At 43.4% G+C, this 21,813-nt stretch overlaps 1 protein-coding gene across 3 annotated transcripts in view; it reads right to left on the minus strand.

Moving 5' to 3' along the window:
- The window catches only part of PRMT7 (protein arginine methyltransferase 7), a 44,696-nt gene that overhangs the window by 7,103 nt on the left and 15,780 nt on the right, over positions 1-21,813 (minus strand). For all 3 annotated transcript variants that reach the window (XM_063112937.1, XM_063112936.1, XM_063112935.1), the window contains 9 exons: positions 18,294-18,402; positions 12,612-12,724; positions 8,643-8,884; positions 8,238-8,418; positions 4,532-4,659; positions 3,982-4,117; positions 2,936-3,019; positions 2,455-2,502; positions 1,664-1,753 (listed from right to left, as the gene is read on the minus strand). In XM_063112937.1, the coding sequence (XP_062969007.1) occupies positions 1,664-1,753; positions 2,455-2,502; positions 2,936-3,019; positions 3,982-4,117; positions 4,532-4,659; positions 8,238-8,418; positions 8,643-8,884; positions 12,612-12,724; positions 18,294-18,402 (1,131 nt within the window). The remainder of the gene's footprint in view (positions 1-1,663; positions 1,754-2,454; positions 2,503-2,935; positions 3,020-3,981; positions 4,118-4,531; positions 4,660-8,237; positions 8,419-8,642; positions 8,885-12,611; positions 12,725-18,293; positions 18,403-21,813) is intronic.

The following is a 21,813-nucleotide window of genomic DNA, read 5'->3' on the forward strand; positions in this document are numbered from 1 at the left end:
ACATCATTAGTCATCAGGCAAATACGAATTAAAACTACAATGAGATATCACTGTATACCCACTAAAATGACTGTACTCAAAAGGAAATAACACTAAGTAGTGGGGAGGATACCAAGAAACTGGAACCCTCATATATTAGTGATGGGGTGTACAACATTTCAGCAGTTTTTTTTCTTGCTTGCTGGCCAGTACAGGTATTGACCTCTGGATCTTGATGTTATCAGCACCATGCTCTAACCAACTGAGCTAACCAGCCAACCTCAGTTTAGCAATTTCTTAAAAAGTTAAACATAACTATCATTCAACCCAGCAATTCCATGCTTAGGCATCTGCCTGTGAGAACTGAAAACAAAGATTCATTATACACCAATGTTCATAGAAGCATTATGCAGAATAGCTAAAAATAAAAAACGAGAAATAATCAAAATGTCCATCAACAGAGAAACAGATAAACAAAATATGGCATATCCACACAATGGAACACTATTCAACATTAAACAGGAACAAAATACTGACACATGCTACAACATGGATGAACCCCAAAGTAATTACAATCAGTCAAAGAAGTCTAACGCAAATGACCACATATTGCAATATTTCACTTATGTAAAATGCCCAGAAAAGGCAAACATAGAGAAAGAAACCAGGTCAGTGGTTCCCTGGGTCTAGGAGATGGGTGTGCTGATTAACTACCAACAGGTTCCAGGAAATTTGGGAGGTAACAGAAATGTTCTAAAACCAGACTGGGTGAAAGCTGTAGAACTCTATATATTTACTAAAAATCACTGAATTGCACACTCGAGACAAGCTGGTATGTCAATAAAGCTGTTATTTTAAAAAAAGCTTAGCAGGAAAGATGAAAGATGCTTTGGATGAGTCCAACTTGAAGGGCATGTGCGATATTCAATGAAAGGTAACGGGTTGGCAGTTGGACATAAGAAATCTGAATCTGAAAAGGTAAAGAGGTCTACCTATAGTGAAGACCACCTTTGATGGTCACTGATTGACATATACGAAGAAAAGAGATTACTCAAGAGGAGATGCAGCAGGAGGGGAGAGGAGGGACAAGGGGACAGTGCCAAGGAACATCACCAGGGAAGGATCAAGCAAAGGGAAAGACAACCATGTAGGAGACTGAGAAGGCGCAGCCAGAAAGGTAAGAAGAAAGAAGATTTGGGAAAAGCAGTCTCTCAAGAACAGAGGAGAGGTCCACCGGTCACAAGTGCCTAAGAGATTGGGGCAGACAAAGCCTGCAAGGTGAAGATGCTTAGTAACTATGGTTAACCCTGGGAGAAGCAGTTTTGGGGGTCAAGACCAACTGCAGCAAGAAGAAGGGAATGGAAGGTAAAGTGAAGACAGGAGTGCCATGAAGGGGAAAAGGGAAAGGGGACACACTATGCTCTTGTTAATCCCAAGTGAACTGTTCTGTCTTCATCTGAGGGAGCAGAGACGAGCCCAGGGCGAGAACAGTGCGATTACTTGCTCATCAGGCATCTCTAGGAATGCCTCACCACATCCGTAACAGTGGTGAGTTCCCAGCTGTTACGTTCCATGGGGGACCCACCATGAAGCCCAGAAGACAGGCTAGAGTGCGGGCTATTTCAGTGCTGTGCTGTTCCCTCTAACATGGCCCCAGGGTGATTGCAAGGTTCCTACTACTCACCTTTTTACCCTCCAAGTCTGCAGATGTTAATAATTCAGGCCGTTTCTCTATGATATTAATTTTATCTTCCAAGTGGTTAGCCTTGAAGATCTTAGAAAGAAACAATACAATTACTTTATTTATACTAAAGTATTTTTGTTCCAGGAAAAAAACCTCTCAAAGTTGCTTTATCTGCTTTGAGTTTTCTGGCCAAATCATTCTGGAGCACCACTTTTATCTGCTTTGTGGAAATTCTCCCCTTGAGGGGCATCTTATAAACCAAGGATGAGATCATGAGAAAAGTGTTATAACAGCAAAAGAAATTCCTCTTGCAGGCACATAGCAGGACTTATCACCAGGCTTTTAGTTCTGGTGGAGGTGGGTTACCTTTCAGAGATGAAATCAAAACAACCACTGGCCAAGGAGAGAAATGCCATCTTCAGTCAGGCTGTGAGCAGTGACTCCCTGGGCTCTGATGTCCCAGAAACTAATCATACACGTTCACTTCTACCACTGCAGAGATTTTTTGTTTTCTTAGTTTTAAGTGAAGTAAGGAGAAAAGCCTAAACTTCTTCAAAGACAAAAAACAAAGCAGAGTCCAAACATTTGCTCCTATTTCACTGATGGCCCTAGATGACTTCCAAGCCAGCTCTCCAGGCAGGAGCCCAGACAACAAAGGAGAGCTCTCAACAACAGCTGCTGCTACTCCCAGTTCCCAGTACAGAGGCTGCTTCAAACTGATCAATCCCAGACTCAAAAAGGAAGGCCCCACAGGTCCCCTCATTATTTCAGTAATAGCAATTATTACTTACCTTTTTCATTAGTTTATGAGAAGCTGCTGAACTCTCAATTGTAAATACCTAAAGAGAACACTATGCATTAGATATAAGAGACTCATTTAACAGAGGAAGAAATTAAATATTAAAATGTAACAAGATCATTCCAAGGCAGAGGACACCAACTAAATGACTCTGCCTGTGCTCAATACCTACCTGGGACAGCACCTACATTCTGCACTGACCCTAGCCACATGGCAGACTCAGAAACCTGAGCCACAGCTACATGGCAGTAGCTATTTCCTGACTCCTGCCCGCACATGCAGGCAATAAAATACTTGAGCCCTAAACCAAGCATGCTGCTATATGTGACAGCTGTGCTTGCAAAAGCTTCAATTGCAGATTTGTGTGCCTGGACCACACAATGCCCTGACTCAAGAGCCAACCTTAAAAAATAAAAAATAAATGAAAAAGGAGCCAGGCTCAGGAAGCTGACAGAAAGGCGCATGCCCAGTACCTGCTCTGCCCCAAGGTGATGCGCCAGCATGGAGAGCAGACTGCCATCACTGACACACAGGCAGACACTGTCCGACTTCAGCACCTGCATGGGAACAGTGATCTCAGCACAGGTGTTCCTGCAGTCTGTCAGGAGACTTGGCAAACTCACAAAAAGGCTTCCCTTCTCTTCACCCCACTCACTCAGACTCTGATCACCTCCTCATTCCATCCTGCTCCCCCCACACCAGTCATGCCTGCCTCCCATGCCCATGCAGCACCCACTCCCACCGTCACACACACCCACCTCATGTACCTCTCCCCACTAGCCCCACCATCAAGAAGAACCCTCCTAACCCAGCCTACAAGGTCTGGCTGAAGGCCTGCCCCACTTGCAGGAGAACACCTCCCAGTCCACAACAGGTTTCTTCTCTGTGTGGTGAAAGCACACACAGCCTGAGTCTATCACTCAAGGCTCATGTGTTCTCAAGTGACTCCCCAAAGGCAGAGATGCCTTTACAGATCATAGATGCCTCTATGAGAAACTTTGGACAGCTTGGATCCTTTGTCCTCCCAAAAATGCATGCATGTGCTCACATATTTCTGTACATAATTCTGAGGGGTCCAAGAGACCCCCCCTCCAAACCCTGTCTGTGGTCCCCAGGCTGACAGTCCCTTGCTATAGGAGGCAGGGAGCAAAGGTCTTCAGGCAGGAGAATTACACGATCAGATTTACATTGCAGAAAAGTTTAGAAAGGTGGCAACAGATGAAAAGAAGAGAGGCACAGCTGAGTCCACTGGGGTCACCCACACCAACTTCTGGGGATCTCAAAGGCAAAGGCGTCCAGCTGGACAAATGAGGGGCTGAGGGAAGGCTCCCAGCCGTAGGCTCTCACAGGCTAGCAGAGAACACGTCCTTCAGTAAGCCCAGTACCAAGCTCTAGTGCCCACCCCAGCAGGAATAAGGAAACACTTAGAAAACAATATCAGCAAATCATAAGCAGCATTCTAGAGCCCATGGGACAAACTCCTTCTTGCCCACAACAACCTAAGGGACTGGACACTTACGGTCCTCAGGGCATGAACATACTGATCAGTTCTATCCTGATCATTGATCTCTCCAAACCGAGGCCGGTTCCAGAGCAGGTGAGCCTGGCAGTCACACACAGGGCGCATTTGGTGGACTCTCCCGTTCTTTTCAGGGCTAGGCCAGGAGATGGACAAACAGATGCTGGTGAGGAGCATGACATGCTGGATATCAGACAGCATGGCACATGGACCTGCCCAGCAGAACTTGAGAAGGGCCCTAGGGACACATCCACAGGTCTCTAGAAGGCATGTGTCTGGACACTGGCTCTTTAGTAGGCGTTAGAGGTTAGCGGTCCCTCTCAAGACTTATCATATATGTCTGTTTTAAATGGAGTCCAGCAACCCATGACAGCCTCCTCTAAGTACACACAAATGGGCACTGACACATCCAGCCACAAACCTTTGTTCTTATTTTATTCTGTTCAGATACAAATCTGCTCGCTCATGCCTCTACAGGGTCTATAAATGGGGGATTTACACAAATGCAGTCTCAAAGGCCCAGCACTCTACCCCACAAGGCTGGGCATACCTGGTCCTCTGAAGGCTGTACCACACACAGTAGTCGTCATGGTGGGCTACCAGCCAGAAGGCTGAGCCCTGTACGATTGGCTCCTCTTGTGGCAGAAAGTACACACACTGCATCCAGTGGTCCCGCCACTGAAATAGGGAACAGAGAGTCAGCTGTCACCAAGCTGCAACAAGAGCAACGCTGTTTCTAATCCAGGAGCCAAAAGGCAAGCCAATATCAGTTTTCAGGAAGACCATGATGTGGACTATAGTTGGCTACTGTGGCCAAAGGAAAACATTTTTTTTTTTTTTAAAGTAAAAAAAAAATGTTTTTTACTTGAACATGTTTCAAGTAAAATGGCCAGTAGCTCAAAATCTTCTGGGAACCCTGCTGGCTTTAGGAAGGCACAATGTGGCCAAGGGCAGGGGTCTTCCAGAGTGGCTCAGGGGAGGGGACAAGTGCAGACCCCAGCCTCCACCCCATCAGAGCAGCACCAATGCTCTCTCTTCAACATGGTGGGCTGTGCTTAATGTTGCACTGGAAGGAAAAATTCCCTGGCTTAAAACAAAGGTTTTAACCAGTAGTCTGGAGGGTACCCATTCTGAACAGTACCATGGCACATATTCCAAAGGCTTTAACATATACTAAAAGGTCAAACACAATGCATAAAACCTAACTGGATCCTGGGTTGAGGAAAACAAAAGCTGTTAAAGATATTTGGAGATACGGGCCCAGCCCGTGGCACACTCGGGAGAGTGTGGCACTGGGAGCGCAACGACACTCCCGCCGCGGGTTCGGATCCTATATAGGACTGGCCGGTGCACTCCCTGGCTGAGTGCCGGTCACGAAAAAGACCAAAAAAAAAAGATATTTGGAGATAATTAAGGAAATTTTATTTTGAACCATATCTTAGATGATATTATGGAATTACTGCTAATTTTCTTAGGTATGATAATGGTATTTTGCTTATATGGAGATTGTTTTTATTCTTAGGAGATATATGTTAAGGTATTTAAGAGTGAAACGTCAGATGTCTAAAACTTACTTTCAAATGATTTAGCAAAAAACTGTATGTGTATGTAGAGAGACGAAGGAGGGAGGCAGAAAGGGATGAGGAGGGAGAGACCAAATAGGGCAAATGCTAACAGCTAGTAAATCTAAGTAAAGGGACTACCAGTGTTCACTTTCACCTATTCTGTGCATTTATAATTTTTCAAAATAAAAAGTTGAGAAAATAGTACAGAAACGTTTTGTTTGGTTTACTCCTTTGAATTAAACAGAGTTTTTAAGGAACTGGCATACTCTAAATTGTAAAACACGGCTTATTTTACAACGATCCAGTCAACCTTTAATAAGCTGTGTTGATCCTTACTATAAACCCCACATATAGGATTCTATCCTAAGAAGAACCGAACAAAAAAAAGAAAAAAGAAAAAAACCTATATTCACATTAATATGCATATCAGAATTATTTATACTAGCAAAAACTGGAACTAACCCAAATGTCCAGTAGCTCAGAAATGGATATGTAAATCCTTATGCAGAATACTTGCAGAAATTTTAAATGATGAACATAAAGACTGGTACAGCATGAAAAAAACAGAGATAAGCATTGACAAAAACCCACACGTTTAGAAAGAAACCAAAGAAAGATAGTTATTTTAGATGATAGGACCACAAGTGATTTTTAAATTTAATTTTGTTTCATATAATGGGGTTTATTACTCTTATAATCCTTGAGCTTCTTTTTTAAAAAGAAAGAACTGTCCTAAAAAGTGGACACCTGGCTCAACTCTGATGAGATGACCACCCACTCGTTCTCTGTCATTTTCAGGAATGAAGGAAAACTTGAGCCTACTGAGATTGGGAAAGCACGGCTTAGAGCTTAGCATGTAAGCAAAGGAAGCCCAGGGCCAGCCTCATGTCTTAGGAACGCATCCCACCACCCCACTTTGTCTTAAATTTAACAAAAAGGCAGGTGAACGACATCCTCACCTATCTGTCTGTTTGAATGTAAGAGCTAGAAAATGAAAATCCAAACAGATACGTTCTGGAAAAATACATAGTAACAAGGAGGAAAGAAGAGGTTCTCTTAAGCCTGTTGTTAGTCATTCCCACACTATGCAGTTATCTGAAGACAGGAGGAAGACTTCCCTGAGCCACCCTGTGCTCCCACGGTATTTCCCTGTCATCATGTCCTTCTCACAATCCCTACCACAAGGAGCCTTCCGGGTCCTAATGCTAAACAGCTGGTAACAGAAACCACTGTCCCCAGGTGAAACAGGCTAAATATATTTAACATCAAAGCAGTTTCATGAATTCATGAGGGAGATTCATTAGAACCTTTCAAATTCTTAACAGCCGGAAAGTCATTGCTGGTAGAGAAAGGACACACGACCCACAGTCAGAAGACCTGGGGACGAAACAGACTCTTCTGTTTCCTGGACATGAGGCCCTGCTCCAATACCTTGAGCTTGCTGGTATGAGTCTGGGTATTGCTGTAGTTACCCAGTATGTCTTGCATGACGATTCAAGGAGAAAACAGACACAGTGTGCTTTGAAGATATGCAAATAAAAAGTATTAACATTTTTACGGTATTCTTATGCTAATTTTGCAGCCATGACACTCCTGGAGAGGAAGAGAGCAGCCCAGTGCCAATCTCAATTCTGTGAGTGAATTCTCTCTCACACACACCCACGGGCACACACACCTATGCACACTTAGCCTGCAGAGGGAAGCTGGCACATACTGGCTGGATGCATGCCCACCTGGGGCCAGGCAACTGGAAGACAGAGTAGAGACCAAGGAGCTCACAGCCCCAGGCTGACTGACAGTAATCCCACAGCTGACCCTTTGCCCTATGCAGTAACTCAGGAACAGGTGTAGGGGGAGCTGTGTACACCCAGAACCAGCTGGTGAGCAATCAAAACAAAAGCCAGTGGTAACATCAGGCTGGCTGATGTTAGAACACACAAAGAATGGTGCCGGAGACACTCACGGTGGAGAGGGAAGTTTTTAATCCTCAGGCCTGAAACAGCTTTCCCACTTTTTCTTCCCTTTTGGGGTGGAGAGAGGGGATGCGTGCAGGAGTAAATAATACATGCACATAAGAGAAAATTCAAAAGATCTAAGTACATATAACGGATGTTCCGACGATTCATTTTCCTGTTCCTTCCCCAAGCTTCACCAACACCATGTGCTACCAAACTTTTTGAACTTTTTTCACTACAGGTGAAAATGGTATCTCATTGCAGTTTCAAGCTGCATTTCTCTCATGAGTGAGGGTGAGCAACTGATCACATGTTAAACAGTAATCTGTATTTTATTTTCTGTAGTACATGTCTTCTGCCCACTTTCTACTGAGCTGGGGAAGATAGATTAAGAGGCCACAGAAAGTGAGACTGTAGTTCTCTATGCCAAACTGATCCGAACCTCCCGGAATTACTGGGAGGGGCAAGAATCAAAGACTGGCTGTGCCAGGATGAGGGAGAGGAGAACTAGCTCACTAAAGCTTCTCTGTTGAACTCACCCAGAGAGGTACCTTACTACAGCTAGCCTTTGCTTTTTTTTTTTTTTTAAACACTTCCTTGCCTTTGATTCTGACATAATCCCTCCTGTTTCTAAATGCTTGTGAATCTAAGGCTCAAAGTGTTACTTTCACATGAACAAAAGCAAACGACAAGTTTCCTAATTTACATGAAAATGAGCTCAGCTCCTGCCTCTTACCTGGAGCTCTTCTGGGTTTGAGTGTGCCCAGAAGGGGGCCATGGTGCACTTGATCTTCCCCTCAGGGTCCATTTCAATGTCCCACCAGGAGAGAACCACCTGAGCTCGGCCAGATGCCAGAGGTTCAAACTGCTTGCTATGGCAAGCTGCTGAACTACTGACTTGCTTGCTGAAGTCCACACTGTGGAAGAATATACAGGAACTTAAGCACATTTTAGCCTCACACACTCCATTTTTAAGTTTTTACAGTGACCTCACCAGCAATGATACTTGGTTGCAAAGAACTCTTGCCTTCAGAGGCAGGTACCATAAACTAGGTTTCCTTCCCACTCAAAAAGAACTTCCAAAGACCCAAATTCCATCAAATGTCTCAAAGTGCCATCACCTGGGGTAGCTCCTTGGTACCTGAACATAGGCAGCACATCGCTGAGGACGGTGAAGTCGGTAGGTGACACCTGGTTCAGCTGAATGTCACAGACAGAGGGTGCACCAGGGCACCTCTCCAGTTCCAAAGGAGGGACAATAACCTGCTCTCCAATGCCCGTCTGAACATGGATGGGAAACAGCTTGTTCCATGACCACATTCTTCTGGACTCCACCAGCTGTGCATAGATGGTTGCTCTGTGAGGCACTGCCTCACAATTTTCCTAAGTTTAAATTAAAAAACAAAAGAACAAAAATAAATCAGGTGCATTGACCCACAAGAATTCCCATTGATCAAAAGAGATTTATTCCTTAATATTGGGCCAGTTTAATAACACCTACAGCCTTATCACTGTTAGCACAGTAAATTGTTTTCAGCACTATGCTCCGGGAGAGGAAAAAAAAGGGAACTAGATTTTAAAAAGATACACATTATGCCTAAAATGATTTATGTCACATAACTTCCTAGTTCCCTGGCACTCTTAAATACTTCAAAAATAAAACTGTCACCGTGCTCATGAACTCCCATACTGACTTCGAAGGAAGTGTCCAAGTCTTACTGTTAAGCGGTAATTCTGGCCCCAGGCTCAGAGCGTCCCTGCAGTGCAGCTCTTGCTTGGTCACTGGAACCAGAAACTCCTCATTGCAAAGCCCAATGGACAATTGTCCACCCTCAACTGCTTGGTGTCATCTGGCACTGCTGACTACTCTTCTCACTTAGCTGTGGTTCTCACTCCCTGACTGGTTTTCCTCCTGCCTCATTTATTCATTCCACATCCTCTCTACACACCAGGCACTAGAGACTCAGCAGTGAAGAGGACACTCGCAGTTACCACTCACATGAAAATTACAAGCACAGGGTTTCTCTACCTCAACACAACTGGCCTCTTGGGCCAGATGATTCTTTATTGTGAGGGCTGTTCTGTGCCTTGCAGGATGTTTAGCAGCATCCTGGGCCTCCCCCACCTCTCAGTTGTGACACCACAAATGTCTCCAGACCCCGCTCTGGTGGAGAAGCACTACTCTAGCAGGACTCTCACCACCCACATCTCCTCCACAAGGCTGTGCTGCTTCCTCTGTCCACCCTCACAAGGAACTCCCAGAGACCTGGTCTGGACCACCTTCTTTTTCCCTCCACAGTCTCCTGAGTGACCTCAAACACTCCATCTTCATTTACCATATCCATGCATCTAATGGCTTCTTGGTCCTCTCTACTTGGCTGACTCTCAGATACCTCAAACTCTTATGTCTAAACTGAACAAATCACCTTCAGTCCTCCCCTACCTTCCCAGGGCTACACTTCCTCCTGCGCTCCCAATCAATAGGGAGCACAGCATCTAATCCAGTTGCCCAAGTCCCATATCGTGGCATCATCCACGATGCCCCCACATCTAAGTAACCACAAAGTCCTGTGACTACATGTCAGGCCCACATCTGTGGCCTTGGCCAAGGCCCACCTCATCCCTGTGCCTGGCTGACTCCCAAGGCCTTTTGCCTCCACTCTTGCTCCCCAACTGCTCTCCACATGCCTGCCTGCATAAATCTGCCAACAATCCCCTGCTTCAATCCTTCCCTCGACACCACCCTGCCTTTTGGATGACAGCTGCCCTCTGGGCATGGCCTCCTAGGCCCTCCTCCATCTAGCTCCTGCCTAGCTCTTGAGCCTCATCTCTGACCCCACCTCTCACACCTTGTTGCTTTGCCCCCCACGGATTTGTCACCCCACTTCCCCTGAGTGATGGAGCTGCAAAGGATTACTCAAAGCCCATCTCTTCTGAGCAGTGAGAAGCCCCGAAGTGGTTAACTTCCCCAGAACCCTCAAGCGAGAGGCATCCCTTCCTTGGGAAATTAACCCCGAATTGGGGTTCTCTTCCTGCATTTATTTTCCAGACCAGGAAGTTACAGGAAGAGAACACAGGTGGGGTTATAGTTTAACAATATAGGCTGGTAACTTTCAGTGAAACAAGCCAGATGTCATTCCATTAGAATGTCCACCAACAAAAGCTTGATCTTAGCAAACATTCCTTCTCCCTCTACAATTTTCCAGTATCTTTACACATCAATCAGTAACTAGTCTGTCTTTGAGCCAGCAACCTTGCTGTGTTAGAATTCTTTATCTTACACTAGAGACTTTATAACCTGAGGAAAATTTCCAGTCCTCCACAAGGTCAATATTTGAAACTGCAAGGCTTTGGAAAACCAGGCCCTGTGAAGTACATTTGCTTTAAAAATCCTCTATAACACCTCCCACACTACTCAAAACCTAAACAACTTGCATGGTCTGGGAGCTACCATAATGATTCATCTTCGTGTCTTATGCACGCTGTTCTCCTCTACTGGGAACACCCCCATCTACCAGGCCAACACTCAACAACTTTTCAAGACTGACTCAGCTCAAGCATAATCTTCCTTCACCCTACCACACCCGACTGGTGTAGCAGGATCTCACCTGCACTGAGCATCTTCAGAGCATATCTCACACTGCACTGTGATGTCCTGCTCAGCACCTGTCTCCCCACGAGCTCACCTTCATCTTCTTGGTACCCAAAAAGAGGCCTGGCAAAATGAAGACACTTAATAAATGTATCTTCTGAGATCAATTCCTGGAGCATTTCAACAACCACATGGACAATCTGTCAGATACTAGAGCATCCTAGTTCCATAACTTCCCATAATGCAGGAAGAGGAGCAAGGCAACAGAACCCTCTGTGTATGAGCCGTAACTTTTCCAGGCTCAGAGGCAGGGTAGGCAGATGGTGACAGCGATTAGAGTGGACAGTGGACACCAAGCCAGCTGAGAGAGGAAACTGCCTGCACACCTTTTTAATAAGATGAGTTAGAGAAAGACAAATTGGGTGACAGCATAATTCTAAATACTCTTAGTCTCTGTTTTAGGAATTCCTCTAGTTGGCAGTTTTAATGTGGACAAACAGAAATTCTTACTACTGACATTGATTACCAGAAAAGGATTTTATACTTTTTGAAACAAGGAGACATCTTACACAATATATGGATCTGGAGGACAATAACCATTACAAGTGGACCATGTGAGCAATGTGAACTCTGGCCCAGAATGCCCTGGAAGGAGTCCCTCTCTTTCACTCTAGGGGCACCAAGGACCCCCAAAGAGGGTCTAGTCGCAGGCTCATCTGGACTGTGTCCACCAGGAATATGCCAATAGAGGAAGGGGCAGACACTCTTGCCTCTCCAGCTGGTCTTTGTCTCTGGGTCTCCTCCTCCAGTTTATGTCCATAAAAAAAGCAAGACCAGTGTCTGGAGATGGCATTTTCAGCACATCTCTTCTTTCTCAAAAGAATGTTCAAAGACTGTCACCACTCCTTCACCTAAAATGGTCTGGCACTCAAGGCCTTCTACCCTCTACTCCAGCCTCCACCATCAGCCCACACAGCATCCAGGCTGGAGTTCTCACAGACCTATCAAACAGGTCCTCTACCTGGAACACCTCTCTCTCCTTAGTGCCTTTCTAAATTCTATCCTCTCCACACACAGCCTCATCTCCTTCCTGATGCCTGACCTATTCTGCCAGTCCCAAACCAGATGTCTGTGGTACTCCCCCCTAATCATTCAGCGGTCCACTCCTTACCACTGCTGACTACCATGGGTCTTAGCAGCAAGAATGATGTCTTATCCTTCTCCCTGGATGCTAGCACACCTTACAAACAGTAGACACTAAAAGAATATTTGCTGAATTAAATTGAATTTGAGGTTGGTTTCTGGCCTCTTGACTCTAAACTACAAAGATTTGGCATTCAAGGGACACAGGAGTCACAAATGAGGAAAACCAGAGAACTGGGAGTTGAGGGGTGTCCCAGGGTATATGGAGAGGTACTGAGGGCTCAGACTGTCTTGAGCCATACCACATCAGTGAGAGCTGTGTAAGCCGGCTGAGGTCACAGCAAACACACCTAAGGGCAGTCTTCAGCCCACTACCTGTACAAGATGCTTGTGTGCATGCTCATAGGAAGGCAGCGCTCCCTCCCCGATCAGTTCTGTGTCAAACAGCTCTGTGACCAGGATGTTGGCACGGCATGGCATGTCACCATCTGAGAAACATAAGGAAACAAATCAGAAGCAAGCAACAGGCTAGGAAAAATATTGAGGTCAACAGGTCATTACACTGAAAGCACATACAGGGGTTGGTTGGTTAGCTCAGTTGGTTACAGCACGGTGTTATAATACCAAGGTCAAGGATCTGGATCTCCTTACCAGCCAGCAGCCAAAAAAAGTACATACATATTATACTGCAACATTTAAAAGTATCATGATGTCTGCAACTGACTTCAGCAAAAAAAAAATCCATAAATATATGGGTGGCAAAATGCTAACAACTGGTAATTCACTGTACTACTCTTTCAACTTTTATGTATGTTTAACATTGGTGGAGAAGGAGCAGAGCTTGGAAAAAATGATAAGAAAACTATAGACACCCCAAAAGAAAAACACTTAAAAATACAAATAGACAATTCAAAACAAAAATCAGTCAAATACACAAAAATTTCTTCATCCTTATTAGCAATTGGAGAGATATAAATTAACAAACTATCAGTGATTAAATTAGCAAAAATTATTTGAAAAGCAATAAAAAGAACACTGGTACTTCACATACTTGTAGGCTGCAGAGAGAGGAAGGGAAAACCAAAGCAAGAGAGAGAGAGAGGCAGTTTATGACCTTTCAGTTACCATGAGTTCAGCTATACCTGCCAAAAGTGCGATCCATGATTCAGAATCCCTGGATTCCTCATAGTAAATCCCCTTAATTAAGTCAGTGTCTTCCACCAAACAATCTCCCAAATAACAGTTGTTTTAAGATAGCAGGATTTTGGATGGTTCTTTTGTTAACTCTGTTTTCTAAGCCTCTGTAATGTGCTGTTACATCTACAGTTGTAATTTGTAATGAGCCAAGAGACAAAATAGACTTTGGAAGGGGCTATTCATCAAGGAGAATTAACTGTAAACACTTCTAATGGCTCATGAATTACAATCTGACAATGCCCACTCACTCATCCTCCCTGCACAGAGGACAAGTTTCACAGATGATGCAAGAAGAGAGGAGCATTAAAGTGGTTCACAGAAGGGTGTAGTAGAGAGAACTTGCACCTTGAGTCCTAGAGGTCTGGGCCTGCGTCCCACTTTCTACCCCTAAGTCTTCGGTTTTGACTATCAGTTGCCTCATCAGTAAATTGGAGGTAATGAGCTCTGGCTCATATGGTGGTGGTTAGGATAATAAAGGTCAATAATGTACACTGCCTATGAAGTACTCATGTGCTCAATGGCAGGATGAAGTAATAAAGTTAAGAAGAGACTTCCACCTCCTGGCACAGAAACCACCCTCCCAAGTGGCCCTGTCCATCACCTCTGATGTCAGGCCAAGCTCCAACAGGAATACACTGTCCAAGACTGTCCCCACTCCACCCCCTTCCCCACACAGCTGCTCCCCCTCCAGTGTTTCTGTCTCAATGAATGGCACACAGTCCAGAACACAGCATCACTTGCTAGCTCCAAGAGAGCAGAGACCCTGACTGGCCTGCTAGCTACTGTACCAAGTGCCTAGGACAACACCTAGCACCCAGGAATAGTCAACAAACATTAGCTGAATTTTTGATTCCTTCCTCTCTGTCACCCTACAGCTAGCCAATCAATCACCAAGCCTGGCCAATTTTACCTCCTGCATTATTTTTAAGCCAATTATTTAACTTAAAATGATTTATTGTCCAAATCTGTCTCATCAAAATAAAAAGAGTTTTATGATCCAGTGAATTTTAACAAATACTTCTTGAGGACTTGGTATTTAGCACACAAGTATGAGGGTGTGGAGGGAGCCTGAAGAGGGGAAGTTACTCCAGGTGTTTCATAAATCTTTGCCAAATGAACAGAATGCAGAGATGAACAAATGCTGCTCTCGGAGTCGGCTGCTGCACGTGCCTCAGCATGCGATTCATCTCTGGGGATGCCATTTCTAACAAGAGCTACGAATAGAACCTTGGGGAACCCACATTTGGGAGTAGAAAGAAAGCAATGAAGGAAAACCAAGGTTGGGAGATATCACTGAGGCCTGAGAAGAGAGAGTTGCAGGAAGGACTAAATGGCAGAAGTATCAAAGCTGCAGTGGTTTGAGAGAAAAAGCAGAGGAAAGACTACCTGACGTGGCAATGAGGAAGCCACTTGTCAAGGTAGGGGACTGGAAACAAAGTCTCATTTACAACCAAGGACCAAGCGAAGGTTGACAATCCAATCATTAAATATTACTGAATTCGTTTATGTACCAGGCCCTATACAAACAATGGAATGAAATAATAAGATCCACAAAGCCCATGACAACATGATGCTTCAGCTGTGGGGACATTAAATATATAATTACAGGAGAGGAGGGAAGGAGATGGAGAGGAATGGGTAAAGGGGCATGAAAATCAACTACAAAGTATATTGAGAAGTAAAATAAAATAAAATATTTTTTAAAAAATAAAAATTAAAAAAAAATGGAGAAAGTATGTCTGATTTTTTTTTTCCAGCTTTGGTCTCAAATTCATACCTCTTTAATTTAAAACAAATACATTCATTGTTTTGTTAAAAAATGGACCTCCTCTGTGAAGAGTTTTTAATCATCTCTGAGAAAATGTTTATTTTGAAGCCTAATTTTGAAGTTAGGTTCTGTGGGCTTCTTTCCTGTTTACTGTATTATTAAATGTCTTCCTTTTATTAAATGGAGGGAAAATAAATAAATATATATATAATTACATAATGATTTAATTATTACAGTAGTAAGTGCTACAAAGAAAATAATTAGAAAGTGTATGAGGAGCCTGGCCTGATCCAGGGTATATGAGAACAACACAGCTGAAAGGAGGGCACAAGGATGAGGGCACAGGACACAGACTCAAAGAGAAAGTGCTACCCGGCAATGCCAATCTGCATGTCAGTCTCCATGCTGTCAAGACAGATAAACTTCTCAAAATAAACAATTTCAGGGGCTGGCCAATTAGCTCAGTTGGTTAGAATGCAGTGTTATAACACCAAGGTCAAGGGTTCGGATCCCCATATAGGCCAGCCACCAAAAAATAAAAAATAAACAATCTCCACTCCATTATGGAATAAGTGGGATTAGACTTGTCCTCTCACTATCATCAACTAGAGAACTGGGCAAAATTTAAGAAACTAGTGTTTTCAAATGTTGAACAAGAGGCAACACAGCTTGTTCTCCAGGAAGGGAAACAAACCAAGTGAACCCTACCACTGCTTTGGCTTTCAGCCAGAAAAGACTTCTCAGCACAGGGGGTGAGAAGTCAAGCAGAGCACAGCAGTCTTGCTGAGTTTAGGGAAGTGAAGGCGGCTGGCACTTGCAGGGCAGAGAACCAGACAGAAAGTTACACAGAAAAAGGGCTTCAGAACTCGGCACAGGGTTCCCCTTAAGTCTGTTGTTAAATGTATTCACATGGACATGGGGTAAGACGCTATAAGGCCAGGCAAAAGATGATGGTGCAATTATAAGTTGAACAATTTCCAGTGCTCTCAGAGGACTGGGAAATATTTAAGTTCTGATCAGACAGATTAGATTCTCCCTGATAAGTACATAGGACACTCAGTAGAAACCCCAAAAGGGTCAGGTAATAGTCTGACTAAATTAAGTAGCCTTAAAGCAGTGGTTATCAACAGATGGCTACTTTTCCCCATGCCCTCCCGCCAAGGGACATTTGACAATGTCTGGAGACATTTTTGTTTGGTACAAATGGTGTGGAGGAAGAGGGAGGAGAGTGCTACTGGCTCTAGTGGGTGGAGGCCAGGAATGCTGTTCAACATCATACAATGTGCAGGAAAGCTTCCCACAACAAAGAATTATCATGCCCAAAATGTCAATGGTGCTGCTGTTGAGAAACCCTGACTTAAAGCTGCTCTAACCCTGCCCCAACAAAGCTTAAAAACAGGCATTGAAAGGATTAAACCAAACTGCAGTCACCCAACTGCATGTCAGACAATGTTTTGAAAGGAAGACAACAAAATCTAGCACTCAACGATAAAAAATTCCCAGTATCCACAGCATCCAAATAAAAATTATAAATATGTGAAGGAAAATGTGAACCAGAATGAGGATAAAAATTTGCCAATAGAATAAGCACAGAAAAGACAGAGATGGTAGAGACTGAAGATAAGGATGTAAGCCAGCTAAAATAAATCTTACAGATTTAACATATGCTGTTGCACATAAACATAATGAGGAGAAAAATGCAAGTTTGTAAAAGAATCAAATGGAATTTTAAGAGATGAAAAATATAATATCAGAAATGAAAAGTTCACTAGATATACTTTAACAGCAGATTAGATACTGCAAAAGAAAAGATCAGTGAATCTAAAGGCATATCCAAGAAACTATCCCTATCCATCAACAGGTGAAGGGATAAATACAGTATGGTACATAGATACAATGGAATGCTGCTCAACACCGAAAAAGAATGAACTCCTGAAACACAGAACAACATGGATGAGTCTCAAAAGCATTATGCTATATAAAAGAAAGCAGACACAGGCTAGCTGGGTTATTAGCTCAGCTGATTAGAGTGTGGTGCTGACAACACCAATGTCCAGGGTTTGATCCCTGTACCAGCCAGTTGCAAAAAAAAAAAGTAAGTAGACACAAAAGAGTATATAGTTATGATTCCACTTATTTGAAATTCTAGAAAAGGCAAATCTAATCTATAGTGAAGTAGGTACATTGGTGGGTGCCTAGGGCCAGGGATATGAAGGGATTGATTGTAAAGGGTCCTGAGGGATCTTTTTGGGCATAATGGAGATATTCTATTATCCTAATTGTGATGGTGGTTACAAGTATGTTTGTACTTGTCAAAACTCATCAAACTTATCCACTTAAAATGGATACATTAATTTTATGTAAATCATACCTCAATAATGTTGATTAAAAATGGGATAAGGATTGTGTATGTTATGTTTAAAAATAAAGGGGACACTATTCCCTTCTTTTGTACATGTTTCAGATTCTCCATCAAAATTTTTTTTTTTAAGGGGAGAAAAATGTTGACCTTAGGTAGATGCCTCAATTCTAAAACACTGCATTTTCCAAAACTGCGGTGATATCTGTAAACTCACCACAGAAGTGGGTTTTTTGGGGGCAAATTTTTCAACTGTGCTCTCAAAGTACCAATGGCACATAAAATTTCAGATGTCTGAATCAACCTCGTGGACTATAAAAAATACTCTGGAAACCTGAAGAGATTATGCTGTCCAAGAAAATCTCTCATGTTGTATGCTGAAGGATGTCAGAACTAAGTAAACCACTTTCTGCTATCTCAGTTTCAGAAACTTCTGTCTGACGAAACTTAGACAGTTGAGCCACACAAGAATTCCAGCTAGCTTAAAGTGAAACGTTTTGTTTGCATCACTGCTGTTATACTTGATTATCTCTGGCTTAATCATGGCTGATTTACTTTAACCAGTAGAAAAATAAACATCAAGAGAAGCAAATTGCTTATCATCAGAGCCACCATGGAGGGAATCCCCATTTCTCTGCAATGACCTGGAATAAATCCAGGTCACTGGAATAAACCTTTTCCTTTCTCCTACAAGAGCAGGTAAAGCTTTCAACACAGGATATGTAGATCTCACCTGGCCCTACGGTCACCTCAGTAGAATGCTTGTTGATAACCTTAATTTTATCACTGAAGCCATTTTTCTCCACAATCTTCACAGCAGCATCAGCCATAGGCTTGAAAACCTAGAAATTAGAGTCAAAACCCAAGGAAAAATGAGTAATAAATTAAATAATATCCTAATACCCCAGGATAGCAAGATATTCCTTAATTCTGGTCCTAAGACTTGTAACTTAAATACTTTATTCTCCAAATGTGTGTCATGAAAATGAATGTAAAGGGATGAGGTTTCAGTTAGGTTTAACTTGGGATTAGAAGTTCCCATTACAAGCCAGGCACAGTGGGAATGCAGGGAACCCTGCAGAGGTCACACTACCTAGTAAGAACAGTAGGCATCAGTGCCACGCAAGAGAGACGCCAAAAAGCCAGGAAGGGGACTTGCCTCACAAACCTGGGACGTGTGCTGTGCTCTCTACAAAAAAGTGAGACTGTTACTGTATTACTGTGTTCAGCTAGAAAAAAAATCTTCACACTCTATTTCAAATTATTTCTAGGATTTCTTTTGTTTTAGAAGTGGTTTAGGAGGGTTTTAGATGTGTTAAGAGGTCACCCTCCTGCTCACAACTGTCCCAAATCCCCAGTGCTGGAGGAACACAGCCTACATTTCCTTATGGTATTCCAGTACCTCCACAATATAGACCACCTTACCTTCCCAGCCTTACTCTCCCCATCCCACCCCACAATAAATGCTCCAGCCACACCGATCTCACTGTGCACTAGACAAGTCTGCGCCTTTCCTGTCCTGCCTCACTTGCCAAATCAAACCGAACTTCCCAGGGCAGCAAAAATTCTACCACCCCCACCCCCACAAGAAGTTTTCCTGTATCCCTAAACACAAGCTCCTGCAATTCTGAGTTTCCAGTGTACCCAGTTTGGATGCCACAGGTCCAACCACTAAAGTGCATAAAACATACAGACTCACATGAGGCCACATACACACAGTGGAAATCACAAAATGATAACATGAGTTCATGATGACAAGATGTTCGTTTTTTTCTAAATGCTTTTCTGTATTTTCCATGTTTTCTACCACGAACACATATATTTTACTATAATCAAGGGGAAATGCTATATTCTTTTATAAAGAATACATATGTGCTTGGCTAGAAAAAAAAATCTTCATAATCTATTTCAAATTATTTCTATGATTTGGCTCGATGTATTTAGATGTGGCTTGAGGGCCTCAAGCCCTCAGTTCTCACCAATCATATTGCCTCCACCTCTCAAAGCAGCAATCTCAGTGCCATCTCCTCACTGCCGCTGCCTTCTGACCATTACTCATCTCCTCCCCTGAATGTTTAGGCTCTGACCATTCACAGCCACTGCCTCCTCAGCCCACCAAGAAGCTCAACATCTCACCCAAAACACTACCAGGAATGGACACTGAAATTGACTTCCCAACATCCATTCTGTGTCCTGCCCTCCCCTCAATCAGGTAGTGTGGGGAACTGACCTTCTTTTGAGTGGTACACCTATCTGGCCTAAGGGTAACTGGATACCCTTGGCCAAGGACAAGGCAAGGAATGGAACTTAAGCCTATTCTGGCCAATAATACCTGAGGAGAAGTTTGCTAGAAATTCCTGGGAGAGTTCTTCTTGCTCTTAAAAAGGAGAAAGCAAGGAAGCTAGGGCCATGTTTTCCTGTCAGACATGTCCCTGATGGTTTTTAGCAGCCCTCTTGCCACCAATAATGGCGTCAGCCTTGGGAGGAACATGATATGTGAACAGCAGAACAGAAAGGGAGTGATTTGGGGTCTCAGACACCCTTAAGTTTATGAAGGAACCAACCCTGAAGCCAACACAAGCCAGTTTCACGTGGTTTCAAGGCACTTGCTGCAGAAATCATTGTAACTGGTATGCCCTCCCCAACCGGCACTCTTTCCTTTCAAATGTACTAAAAACAAATCTACAGTCATTGTCTGTAATGTTTAATGTTCCATCTATTCCTCAATCGTACTATCTCCTGAAAGTATCACCCAAAGGAGGTCACCAATGACCTAACTGCCAACCCAACAGCTTTCTCTGTCCTCATCCTGCTTAACTTTTACTCTTGCACTGTCCAATACAGTATCCACATGTAGCTATTTAAACATAAATTGATTAAAATTGAGTAAAATTAAAAACTCAGTTCCCTGAAATGCTAACCACATTTCAAGGGCTTGGTAACCACATGTGACTAGTGACCACTGTACCAGTCAGCACAGCTGTAGGAGATGTTCATCATCACAGACAGTTCTGTTGGACAGTGCTCCTCTGTACCAGCTACACCTGTTGACCACTCCCTTTTCCACGATTTCACGCAGTCTGTCCCCTTGGCTTCCACAGCACTCTGCCCTCTGGGGTCTCTTCCTGTCTGTCTGAACTTGACTTTATTAGTCACTCTTCTTCCATCAAACCCCTGAACACAGGTATGTTTTAAGGTTTGCTCTTCTCACTCTACTCTCTCTCCTTGGACAATCTCCTTTACTGCCGGCTTTACCTGTCAAAACTTGGTAACTGAGTCCCAAATACATAGAGAGTATATGCCACTCTCTAAAGGTTCAGACTTTAATCTAGGGCCTGCAGGTTCTCCCTCACTCATTCTTCCAGACCTGTCTTGCCTGTGGCCAGGCAGCTCAGGCAGAGCTGAAATCCACAGGGTATTCAACAGACAGAAAGATCAGAGATTCAAACAGGTGTCACTAAAGCAAAAACTGGGAGGCCACCATAAGATGTCAAGAGACACACAGAAGAGCTGCTGAGTGTCATAGGCCAGAGCAAGAAGAGAGAATTAGAAATCCAGGTAACTGAGATGGCAATAGGAAAACCCAAGAGCACAGTCCTACCAATTACATCAAAAATTCTGTTTTCCCCTATATTTTTAACTAGCAGTCTACACATATATCAGTTCCTGCCTCTCTCAGACCCAACACATCCAATATAAAATGCATTATCTTTCCCACAAAGTAAGCATCTTCCTCGGGGTTCCTCTTACCAGACAATGGCATCGCTGCCCTCCCATACATCCATGCTAGAAAACTAACATACAAACACACACACACACACTCTCCCCTCCCATCAAAGCTACCACAGTGCAATGAACACCATAATTAGAAACTGGAAGCCCAAGGCTTCACCTCTAGCTGTCCTACTTATCAACTGTGGGAATTAAATACTCTGGTTTTTAGTTTCTCCATTTGTGAAATAAGGATAATAAAATCTACTTTAAAGCTATCAAGGCAGCTATCCTAAAACATATATTTCTTTGTATCCGCCCAAACACCTTGATGATTCCCTAAAAGGAGATTAGTGGCTCTTAATCCTTTTTATGAAATCCTGAGATGAGCGCACAGTCTCACACATAGACATGTACACACAACTCTGGAGACTTTCATGGAGAGCTTAAGCCCATTATTCTTATGTCAGGTTAAGAGCACCTAACTCAAAATAGAGTTAAAACTCTACTGTGGCACTAAGGTCCTAGACAATCTGGCTGCA

This window comes from Cynocephalus volans, chromosome 10, assembly GCF_027409185.1.
Source record: "Cynocephalus volans isolate mCynVol1 chromosome 10, mCynVol1.pri, whole genome shotgun sequence".
Classification (NCBI taxonomy): domain Eukaryota; kingdom Metazoa; phylum Chordata; class Mammalia; order Dermoptera; family Cynocephalidae; genus Cynocephalus; species Cynocephalus volans.